The sequence below is a fragment of the Chaetomium globosum genome, genomic scaffold (assembly GCF_000143365.1).
Source record: "Chaetomium globosum CBS 148.51 scaffold_5 genomic scaffold, whole genome shotgun sequence".
NCBI classification, from domain to species: domain Eukaryota; kingdom Fungi; phylum Ascomycota; class Sordariomycetes; order Sordariales; family Chaetomiaceae; genus Chaetomium; species Chaetomium globosum.
Window position 1 is genome coordinate 2,518,928 of NT_165980.1, and position 11,618 is coordinate 2,530,545.

An 11,618-nucleotide genomic window follows, 5' to 3' on the forward strand; every position below is an offset into this window, starting at 1 on the left:
TGACTGCAATGTGGTAGTTAGTAAAGTGTGCGGAGACAAGGCAAAGGACTCAACTCTGTGGTTGCCGGCTTCAACACATGAGAAATGCACCACGTCAACAAGTGCATTCTAGTCATGGACATGAGCGAACAAGCAGTGCCATTGACGTACAAAACCCAGACGCAAACATTAACTAGCTCAGCCCCTTAGTTACTCCTTGCCCTGCTACGACACGACTTGTGCTTAGTAGCAGGCCGTCGTCTAATGCAAATGATGCCGCCAGGTATCGCCGTCTGCCCCCCAACCCCTGACCCGAAGTGCCATTCGTGTAGCCGCAGCACTAGAATACAGAATGATGTACAACATGACGCGGGATATCAATGTTGAAATGCCCGTGCCATAACTGAAGTCTCCCGTCGCAACAACCCTTCATGTTGCGACACGGGTAAAAAAAAGAAAAAGATAGAAAAAAAAAAAAAAAAAAAAGGAAAGGAAACAAACACAAAGCAACGATCTTAACGACCGCCAGAAACGCCTTGACCGGCCCCAACCAGCCGCAATGCACCGCCAAAGTCCCACGCCACACTCCTTTTTTCCCCGGTCCCGGTCCCGGTCCCGCTCCTTCACCAAACCCGAGACATGGATGGATGGAAGATGGAACGCACGCATCAGAACCCCTCCGAATCCAACTAAGATTCCTTCGGGGCATCCATCCATGACGCCGCCTCGCCACGGTCCTCCAGGATCTCGGCCGCATTCGACGGGTGGTGGTGGTGATCAGCCGCCGCCTTCTTACGGTGATGATGATCGCCGTCCTCATCATCGTCCTGGTTCACCAGCTCCACAAACATGCTATCATCCCCATCCCCCTCATTCCCAACCCCAATCCCAATAGGGTCATTATCCCGCGCCGCACTCGACGGGCCGTCACGGCTGCGGTCGCCACTGCGCGCCCCCGGTCCAAATATCTCCTCCGCTCGGCGTCGGCCGGTGTCGGTGCGCGACAGGATCTCGAGAACCCTAGCGCGGCCGTGGTCCGTCGAGAGGTGTGCGTTGAGCTCCTCGTCGTCAAAGGTACCGCGGAGTAGGCGCTCTTCGAGATCGTGGGTCGAGTCGCCGGACACGAGCAGCTGCGGGCCGGGCCCGGTACCGTCGCGGAGGAAGAGGCCCGGATGGCTGGAGGACGGGTCAATCTCCATGGAGTCGGCCCGTAGAATCGAGCCCGCGCCGGCCGGGCCTTGCTGGTTGTGCGATGACGACCCTTCGGCGCCCCCCGACGAGTGAGAGTGCGCATTATTCGAGAGGCCCGGGGTTGTGGGCTGGGCGGAGGAGTTCCGTGGATAGAAGGAATGGGGCGATGGGTACCCGGGACTCCCGACCATCATGATGGAGCCCGACGGGGCAGAGGCGGCCGCCGCTGCGGCCTCGGCGTTCAGGGCTTTGCGTTTCAAGCTGTTCGCTTTACCCTTGACGTCCTCGGGCAGATCGTCAGGATCCTCCACGCCATACTGAGCCAACATCTTTTGCAACTTGGTCGGTCGCGGCTTGCGGGTGCTCTTGGATACCTCAAGAACCGGGGGCGGTTCCGGAGCAACCGGGCTCCACTTGTGCAACTCCTGCCGGAAAAAGTTGGTCTCGAATGCCAAAAGGATCTCGGCGCCTTCGATCTTGCGGAGGTAAAACCGCTGAGCCTCCGCTTCGGAAGCCGTGGCCATGATCGGGTTGCAGTACGCGCTGATATGGTTGCGGAAGTCGGTCGCATTGTCGATTATCTTCTTGAGCACCTCCTCCTCTTCCGGCTGAAATGGTAAGTTGGGAATCTCGTCCTGCCAAGATAGAAGGTCCTCCAACTTTGGCCGGGCAGCATCGCGAGGGATTTTGACGCGCCAGTCGCAAATCGGGCACGTGTACTTATCATCTTCCTTGACCTTCCCACGAGCAATCTTGAGGCATTTGCCGTGGTACCATTCGTGACACAGTTCACACTCGATCATCATGCCGGCTTCTGTGCGTCGACAAATGCAAAATACCTCGCGGAACTTTGGGTCCTCCCAACGGCTGGGTTGTTCCTTATCAACGCTCGGCTCTCTCGAGGCAGGCTCCGCCGGAACGCGCGGCTTGTCGTGAATGATATCGAAGCAGTCGATGTTGCGATCGAGCACGTAATCCATGTGGCTCTTGAGGATGTGGAGCGGGGCATTGGTCTTTCCAAAGAGCTTCTTCCCCTTGCGCATCCAGTCCTCGTGGCGCTTTTGCTCCTTCTCGAGCTCATGCGTCCCAGTTGGCTTGGCCTGGAGCTCTTCGATCTTCTTTATGACTTCTGCGACTTCTGCATACTTGGGCCTCTTCCGGTAATCGGGCTCCTGAGTACGCTCGTTCAGATCCATGATCTGCCGGTGTGCTTCGCGCTGCTTGTGGAGAATCTGGTCCACGGCGGCCATTGTTTTCGGGCAAACGGGCCAAGCGTTGGATTGCACCTGGTCTGCCAAGGTCTGAAGTTGCGGATAATGAATCGAGTCAGCGCTCATCAGTTCCTGAACCTTCTTATCCCACATGTGGCCTGCCGTTAGCTGGTCGGTGTAGAAGGCAAGATGATCATTGTACACCGGTACGTTAAGTCGGTGACCCTCGTCAATAAGCGCCCTGACATCCTCCAATGTCATGAACGAGTTGCGGCTGGTGCTAGCCTTCTCGTTCCACTGAAGCTGGTCCAGGAGACGCGTCAGCTGTTCGATTTCGGGCATGTCGACGTTGAAGCTCTGTCCATCCTCCAGTAGTTTTTCGACCGCGCCGATGGAACGAGTTGGGCGCTGTTCCATCATCGTCCTCGCATCCTCCTGGAAAGCCTTGATGGCATCCGCGCGTTCTTGGAGTTGGGGGATCTCCAGGCAGTCGAAGCCGATCTGCTTAGCTTCGTCCAGTAGACGGTAGATGTTTGCTACGTTGCGCATCTCGCGTTCCTTTTGATCGTGCTGGGCATTGCCGACGGATTTGCGAGCCCCCGTCTGCCACGCCTTCTCGTTCTTCCGGCGGTTCTGCTGTTTGCGTACTGTGTAGTTCGTGGCTTCTTCGACCCAGTGGTTACAGCGCTCGACGAAGGCCTTCAGAACCGGGAGGGACGGTAGGTCGTATGGGATCTTTTCGCCTTCGGTAACAAGATTACGCAACGTCTTGAGCGATGGGGTGGCCTCCTCGTCCAGGAGTCTATCGTATTTCTCTTCCCATGCCTCGGGTACGTGAGCCTTGTCGACCACCTTCTTACACGTCGCGGCAATGGCCTCATCCGACTTGCGGTAGTAGAGGGCATGCTCCTTTCCGAGGTACCTGTCCGACTCCTGGAGATCGCAGCACGGGTGGTTTCCAGCGTGTAGTAGGCACAAGACCTTGCCAGTCTTAAGGCAGATGAACCGGGAAAGGAAGGTAAAGGCTTTGCAGTAGAAACATCCGTACTCTTCCTCCGGAACATCGGCGTCATCGACCTTGAACATCATGGGGCAGTCGTCCTCGCCTTCTCCACCAAATACACACCGGTGGTGTTGTGTTGGGTGTTTGGCATCGAGATGCTTGGCGATGAAATCGTGCTTGGCCACCAAGTCGGCTCGTTGCGAGAGTTCACGTTTCTCCACCTTTTGAAGTGCGGGCGCCAGCCATTTTGCCGTCTGTATCGTGAGCCCACCACTTGTAATACCTTCAGCTGCGGTCCACAGCAATTCGTCGTGTGAGAAACAGGGCTGTCGGCGGAATTGTTGGAGTCTCTCAACACCCGCAAGACCATACGGCTCCCAGTCGCAAGGGGCAAAATTGACGGCCTCATTAAAATTAAATCCGTGATTGAACCCTGCATGGTACGCTTGCGGGAAGGTAATGACGAACTGCCCAGCCCGTTGGTCCAATGCGTAGACTCGCACACCTGCCTTTTGCAGCTGCTCGGGAGTGAGGAGCGTGACCAACTGGAAAAGCAGATCCGGCTGTGTCTCGAACAGCTCGGGAACAGCCTCTCGCATGGCGTTCTCAAATTTCTCAGCGTCCTCACCGGGGATTCCATACCATGTTTTCGTCGCGCCGAAGTGCTGATAATTGGAGGAATAGGAGTAGTGGTCCTCGTTATGCCAGCAGAAGGTCGAGAAGGTCATGCCAACGTAAACCCAAGGAACGGTCATGCCTGAGATATCGGACTTGATGTGCCTGAACAAACTCTCAGGGTGGAGTGGGAGAAGGGTGAGATTCCACGGGTCAGTCGAGTACGGGTTGTCAGGGAATTTCTCGATGGTCGGGAACCCGGAGCCATGGGTGGTGCAGTGAATGTCAGCCCCGTACTCCACCGTAACGGTCTCCTCGATGTCAGCAACCAGGCGCCAAAACTCGTGTTCCACATCGTCCTCTGTGACCGGCCGATGGCAGTTAAGAACGGGATCGAACGGCATCTTGTTAGAGAAGTACTGCTGCTTGAAGTCGGCAGCCTTTTCCTGAAACTGCTTCAGCGAGTACAGGCCGCCTTCCTCAAACCCAAATTGGCCGTCACCAACCAAGCACCGGGGGCAGTTCCATTCGGTCTCGGGCTTGATCTTGAGAGGGGGGTCAAGGCAAGCGCCGTGGTAACCGTGGTCGCATGATTCGCAGGTAAGAAGAAAACTGGCTTCCTCGCTGCCTTTGCCGCATTGCTCGCATTTCTGTTCCATTGTCAGCGGAGAGTTCATGGTTGGTGATAAGATCATCGAGCATACCTCTCCGGGAGATGCAGACTCGTCCCGGGGCAGCCTGGGCACAGCTGAGCGGAAGAGTGACATGTGCGAACCGGCGACGGTAGGCACCGTGTCTATGTAGAAATCGAGGTCAGTATCTCCCATGCAACCGGCCAACAACCACTCCAAGACTACTCACCTTTCTTGAGCCTCTTGCTCCTGCGACTCCCGGAATCCCCATCTTCCGCATCGGCCGATTCCTTCTTAGCAGAATTGAGGCTATCGCAGCTCATTTGCCGTTTGAGGTTCGAAGGACCAAGCGCCGATGAGCGAAATTCGGGCGTGTTCTTGGTCGAAGTAGCAGGTGTCCCGTTTGCGTTGGGGGTGGCTGGGCCTTTCCCGTCAGAGGTTGAGGCTATCGAGCGGTTGACGCTGGTAAAACCGGAGTTGATGGCGGAAAACCCGCCCGAGTTCACAGCAGTGAAGCCGGATGTTGGCTTGGGAGTGACAAAATCCGACGCATCGGACATGGAAACATCCGGATCCGTGTCCTTTGCAGCGCCGTCAATGGAGGCGCGCAGCGCATCGGTCGCGTGCCTTGCTGGGGACTCGGAGCCCATGCCGGCGGGCGTCGCTACGCTGGATCGCTTCAGGGGGCTTGGAGCAGGACTCGGTGTCAGAGGGCCGCCGTACTCAAGCTCCAGCTGCTGGTGCACACCCGGTTTAGCGATCCTCAGGTATTCCTCGTACGGGCACAGCCATTTCTGATACGAGTTCTTCAACGAAGTGGACAGGGAAGACATGATCTTGCCGCTGTATCCCAAATCACGGCCGATTTCGGCCCATTTCTTGAGCTTGCAAACCTTCTCGAAACCGCCACGGGCCTCGACCGCCTTCTTCAGCCGGTAGAGATCGAGGGGCTTCTTGTCGACATATGGCCACCGCGTCATGTTGGTTCCCTGTTGTTTGTGGAACTTGGCGAGGGCATCGAGATAGGATAGGTTCGCACGTGTGCCTAAACCATCCGGCTCAGCATTACGTCCCGGGCAGAAGCGCGTCGCGACGCGGGAAGGGGAAGCCTTACTGCCTTCGACAGAGTTTAACTCTTGTTTGCGCGTGCGGAAATGGAACCTCTGTATCCCAGCGTCAGTCACACTCAACCAATGCCTCCCTCTGGCTCCCGCCTAAACTACTCACCTCTGTGTCGATGGCAAAGTCCGGGTTCCACGACTCTGGAGGGATAATCTTGCAGATGCCGTACTGTCGCGCCTCGGGCGAAATCTTCCTGATGTACTCGAAGGGCTCCTTCCACTCCTCTTCCGTCGGGCGATAAGTAGGCGCTTCTTGGAGGCCATGAGGTCGGTTCTTCCTCTTAGACCGGCTCAGGACACGCATTGGGTTGACCACGTCGCTCGACCGAGGCTAAGTCGAGGGGGGCGCTGGTCAGGGAGCTGAGAGGACTCGGTGGTTTCGTTGACTGTGTGCCGTTCGAGTTGGAATGCGATGTCTTTTGCTTCCCGCCAGCGGTGGGGATTGCCGGGGAAGCCGTCGCCGGAGAACCTCTCATGTTTGCATTGACAATCGAGCCCTCCAAATTGCTTACTTCGTTTGACCGGCCCACTGAAACTACCGTCCCCAACCAATCTCGCTGGTGATTGTGATAACAAAGATACCCAGCTCTCGGTAAAAGGTTTTAAGGCGATGTTCGTGAGAGAATCGGTTGGGGACGGGTCAAACGGGTGCTGGTCGCATCGTAGAAGGGGGTCTGTAGAAGGGAGCGTGACAACCGATATTAGAATGCGCGACCGGTAAACGGGCAGTCCGTACACGCAGGGGAGGATCCAGATCCAACGCCAGGCATGTAAGAATAGGCGCCCCTTTAGACGAAGTGTACATACCCTTCGGTTCGAGCAGATCGAGGAAGCTATAAATTGCCTCTGCCTCTTAAGAGCATGCGCGCAGCATGAATGGGGCGTGGGTGGTCCCTCTGACGATCACAGGGAGCAACTATCGACACGCCAAGACGAGATCGAAATTCGAGATTCGATGTTGCGTTGGTTGGGGTTAGCCACGAAACGCGCCTGGGGTCGGATCGCGGTTGAGCGGGGAGGTCGGCAGAAGGTAGGTAGAACAAAGATTGGAAATGGTTCAGAATAAGGGTGGGTGAAGGGAAAGAAGGCGGAGCACCGAAGGGTCGGGTGTGAGTGGGCTGTGGGTAAGATGGAGTATGGGGCCGACCGAAGACGGGAGACGTTCCCAAGACAGGCGAGAGAAAGCGGCAGCGGCAGTGACCGGAAGGAATTTGGGAGACGCAAACCGCACACAGACGGGATGCACCATTCGACACTCCCGCGAAATAGTGGGTCTGCGGGGGGTTCAACGTCGCGACGGGAACCTCAACTTTCCCCACGACGTGCCTCAAAACTCCTGGAACGACAGTTTACCAAAGAAAAAATGAAGGAGTTCGGGGGATTGGACCACCTGTTTATCTGATTATAAAATACAGTTCCAGACCGAAATTATTCCAGTGCCCAACAGAAAGCGATTGATGTTCCAGAGGGATAAAAACGGAAAAGATGGGACGCAACACTTCGCGCAGAGATCCTTGCGTCTGGGCGGCATCACACAAAGAAATAGCCCCCCAGCATGACACCTGCCTATAAACGCAAGCCAATGGCAAAAGGGCAGATGCCCAGGTCTTCTGCGGCTCTCTGTCAGAACAGAGGCACCAATGAGGGTTTTGTGGCTTGACACATCATGTATTACTCGGCTCAATTCCGAGAACAATGCCTTTTTCAGCTCAACCCTCCACGGCCGGTGGGGGACACCAAGCTGCAAATACTGTATGCATGTGCCGGAAAAGTGGTGTCGTTACCGAGCGGAGGCGACTCAGTTGCGCATCCCTAGGTCGTAGGTAGTACTTATCTCCTCCAATCTGTCATGTATGCGATTGAAGCATTGGCGGAGAAGAAGCCTGAGAGACGAAAAAAAGTACTGTCGTACAATTACAAGTTACAAAAAGGCGGAGAAATTTACTTCTAAATACCTAAAGCCTTGCTAAACCATCCTTTGCGCTGGCGGCACACATTGCTTGTTGGTGCGGTATGATATCGCCGGGAAGTCCATGTGGTTGCTGCAACCTGCCCAAAACGATTTGAGGTTCGGGGTCTACCCCGACAGGGCTCCAGTGTCGGACCGCAACAGCCAATCAGGAATGACTTGACGTTAGAAGAGTGTGTCGTGTGTCGTGCAGTCGCTGCCAAGCGGGAGGAAACGAGCTGACTGATCACTGGTGCAACCAAACCCGGCGAGCAGCCGACGACATCGGATGCCGCGCCGTGATCAGCTTCAAGGATGGTACGATACAGCGAATGACTTGCAAGGCGAAAGTCAACCAACGGTTCCAAGAGTAAAATAGAATTAACCGCCTCGGTATGAACCACCATCGATATATCCGGGTATCTTTGTATTCCCCATTCTAGTCCCTGAGACGCCGCCGAACACCAACCAGCCCCATGTCTAATACCCCAAAATAGCCGTTGGACCCATGTGATATGGCTCATCACTCATGTCTTTTTGGCCTTCTTAGTCGCGCGTTTTCGCTTCCGCTTCAGTAGTTTGTCCACTTCTTTCTGACCCCTGAGTCTCAGCGTAAGTTCTTTCATCATGTCGGCCCAATCCACCTCTTCCTTGCACATCGGGCACTGCCCTTGAACCGGCAGTATACTGCCTGTATCGTTGTTCTTGAGGAAACTCCGGCTCCAACAAGAGATATGACCAACTCCGTCGCAACCTTCGTGCGTGCAGACCGCATGCAATCCCTCCCCCGACTTCATCTCCTCCCGGCAAACAACACATCGTCCTTGGCGCTCAAACTCGAAAATCTCTTGCCCCTTCGCCACATACTCCTTCATCGGCTCGTAGTCCAACGGCAGCGCATGGATCCCCCACGGCGCGGGAGCTTCGTCCTCGCCCTCCGCCGCAGCCACCTCCCCAGACCCACCACTCGTCACCCCCTCCCCAAAATCCGTCACCACCTTCCAACTCTCCCTCAACCCCCTCTCACCCAAACTAACACCAGCACACCACTTCTCCCACGCGGCAAACGCGTCCCGGTTGAAGAACTGCACGCACAGCGGCCAGCGCGCAAAGCTGGGCACGCGCAGCAGCAGGTGCAGGCTGGACGCGACCGACGCCAGGCTCTTGGCGGGCCGGCGCGGCCGCCCGTTGCGATTGCGCTGCGTGGAGACGACCAGGCGCTCGGCCGACGGGATGTGCATGGACAGGTGCGGGTTGTTGAGCGCCCATCTAGGCGCGGGGAGCGGTCAGCGAGGGGTCTCGAGAGAGAGGGGGGAATGTGTGATGCGTTGGGGCGGGGAGGGGGGTGGGAAAGGGGGGAAAGGGTGTGGGGAAGGAGGGCATACTCAAACTTCAGTGCTGCGGTCGCGCTTGGAAAGCCGGAGACGAGGATGATCATCTCCCAGGGCCGGAGGTTTCCGCGCGAGGTGCGGACGGCGCCACCGCGGACAAGACCATTGTGCTGGCTCAGCCGGCGCGGGGGGTTCGGCGTGGAGCCGACATAAAAGGATGCGTGGCGGACGGTTGATCGTAGAATGTAAACGGTGTAGAGGGCCGGGATCGGGCTGTGCACTGTCGCCATGGTCGTCATACGAGTAGCGATTGGAAATGATCGGGTTTGGCTTTGGTGCATCCTCAGGTTCCCGGCATCTCGCGCAATAGAGTGTGCTGCCGAGCTGAGTTTTGGCAATCCATCCAAGTGCTGGCTTCAAGTTGCAGTGTGATTCAACATCTGCAAAGAATATCAAACTTGCTGTTTGACGGATCCAAGGGATTCGTAGCTGTTTTGTTTACTTGCAGTTGGTGATGCGGCGCTGAGGCGACCATGGATTGACGCCCCGCTTTTGCCTGGCAAAGTGGGTCCAACACCAACACAGCTCAGGCACATGCCAGCGGTGGTTGTGGCCAAGAACGAGTTGCTCCATCTCCATCTCCATGTCCTAGGTTTTCCACTCGAGGCTCACAAATCTCAAAGTCAACCATATCAAGTAATTCCTGTCGGGTATCAGCTACCATCTACATTTCCCCGTATATGCAATCAAGCGCCCAGTTCCTGTCTTCCTTCTGACCTCCTACAACAGCCCCTGCTTCTGCAGATCAAGATACACCTTCTCTGGCATCACGTTGCCCTCGGCATCCTCCATCTGAACCACGGCCCCGTCATCGATCTGCCCCCTGTTCTGGTCTCGCTGAATCTTGTCCCACAGCCTCACCGCCTCTGCGATCGAGGTGATATCGCGGAAGAGGTAGGTATCTGTAATACCGAGCCGCTTGAGGTTGGTGATGTGGTTGGTCTCGTTGAAATGTTTGTCAAAAGCACGCCGGCCCCGATAGACAAAGTTGCCGCAGATCTCACAAGGGAATTCTTGACCCAGACCGTGGAGCCTGTAGAGCCAGAACGGGATCGGCTTGCCGTCCCACGCAAGGGGTAGCTTGAGAGGGTTGTAGAGCTTATCATCGCCCTCATCCTGCTCATCCTCTTCTTCCTCCCTATTCCGCGCCCCGGATGTCATGTTGTAGAGGTTTTCCAGTTCTTGAGCACGTTCCCGCTCCGTCATGCCCTGTCGGCGTTCCACGTTTACCCGCGTGTCGTCCTTTTCAATGTTCATGGCGCCCGTCAGCTTCTTGACGCGGAATTCCCTCTCGGCAACGGCCCGCTCTTTTAGCTCCTGTGCCGAGTCGACACGATTGCCGTTCGTGTTCCCGTCTTCCTGTTGTGCCAAAAGCTCCGCCGCCTTGATGTGTTTTCGCCCCTTCAGGTGGCCCTTATAAACGTTGTCGTTCTTGAACTCCTTCTCGCAGGCGTCGCACCAGACAGCCTCCGGTGTGCTTAACGTTCGCTCGGCCGCACCGCCTTGCACCGCCTTGTCAGTTTGCCACCCTTGGAGCTCCCGCTTTTCCCACGCCGCCTCGAAGTCCCGCTGCCAGCCCTCCAGTACCTGGTCGATGTTCTCTAGGGGTCGGGTTCGGCGCATAAACGACTCCAGATACCCCATCAGACCGCCGAGATACTTGAAGTATGGATCTGTCAACTTGTCGACCCGCTTAACTCCGCCATAGCCCGGCTGGAAGTTGTCGAAGACCTCGAGATACTGCATGTACCCCAAGCGTTTCGCGTTCGGAAGGTTCAAGTACGCGTCGTGGCAGTTGTGCAAATCGAAAAACCGACCGTATGCCTCTTCACCAGAGAACATACTCTCAACGATATACGGCTGGTCGTCCCCTCCTTTCTGCGGCCGGTACCACTGCTCCGAGTTTTCGGCTTGCTCGTTCGGGTATCGGGCATGGTGGTCTCTGACGCCCGTTACTTGACGGTAGAACTCCTCGAATGGATCACCTGTGCTGATTTGCAGGATCTCCTTCGATCGAAGGCCGGCCTTGTCATCGTAGAGTGGTAAAAGCTCGGCGGATTGACTTTGGATTTGGTCTAGCAGCTGCGCTACCTCGTGGTCTCGGTTCAGGCGGTCGCGAATCTATCAATTGTCAGGATTTCACGAATTCACGAGGTCGCCTGCCCGAGAGAAAACACAAGATGGACGGTGGCGCATCGATCAAAACTTACGTGTTTTGGCTCCTCGCTCATGCGATCGGCGATGCCTTGTTCGAGACGTTCGAGATCCTCGTGGATATACCGCTGGTCTTCGAGTAACATCTTGCTCCGCTGTTTACAACTTGCAACTGTTGGGGGAAACAAGGACTTCTTTTATGCCTTTTGTGAGAGTAAAGTTGCGCCGAGAGCGTTTGTCTGTTGCAGCTCCAACTCTTTCCTTGGCGCTCAATTGCCTGCACCTGCGCCAAAACTGCGACGCGTCTGGACCGTGCATCGGCCACCGAAATTCAGCCGAGCGGCCTGAGCTTGGCCGAAAAGTTCAGGTCCAC

General features: G+C 56.2%; 4 protein-coding genes across 4 annotated transcripts; 1 reads left to right on the forward strand and 3 right to left on the reverse strand.

The window, feature by feature from the left end:
• Window positions 1–668: 668 nt before the first annotated feature.
• Window positions 669–6,056, reverse strand: CHGG_07655 (uncharacterized protein; the record flags this gene model as incomplete). Its single annotated transcript, XM_001225310.1, has 6 exons — window positions 669–3,657; window positions 3,853–4,649; window positions 4,704–4,795; window positions 4,861–5,676; window positions 5,746–5,794; window positions 5,859–6,056. 6 exons carry the CDS (start codon window positions 6,054–6,056, stop codon window positions 669–671), a joined length of 4,941 nt encoding a protein of 1,646 aa, XP_001225311.1.
• Window positions 6,057–7,418: 1,362 nt separating this feature from the next.
• On the forward strand, window positions 7,419–8,074 carry CHGG_07656 (uncharacterized protein; the record flags this gene model as incomplete). Its single annotated transcript, XM_001225311.1, has 2 exons — window positions 7,419–7,504; window positions 7,915–8,074. 2 exons carry the CDS (start codon window positions 7,419–7,421, stop codon window positions 8,072–8,074), a joined length of 246 nt encoding a protein of 81 aa, XP_001225312.1.
• A 153-nt stretch (window positions 8,075–8,227) lies between these two features.
• On the reverse strand, window positions 8,228–9,321 carry CHGG_07657 (uncharacterized protein; the record flags this gene model as incomplete). Its single annotated transcript, XM_001225312.1, has 2 exons — window positions 8,228–8,969; window positions 9,086–9,321. The coding sequence occupies 2 exons, from the start codon at window positions 9,319–9,321 to the stop codon at window positions 8,228–8,230; spliced, it is 978 nt and encodes a 325-aa protein (XP_001225313.1).
• Window positions 9,322–9,811: 490 nt separating this feature from the next.
• CHGG_07658 (uncharacterized protein) lies at window positions 9,812–11,391 on the reverse strand (the record flags this gene model as incomplete). Its single annotated transcript, XM_001225313.1, has 2 exons — window positions 9,812–11,212; window positions 11,302–11,391. 2 exons carry the CDS (start codon window positions 11,389–11,391, stop codon window positions 9,812–9,814), a joined length of 1,491 nt encoding a protein of 496 aa, XP_001225314.1.
• Window positions 11,392–11,618: the final 227 nt, after the last annotated feature.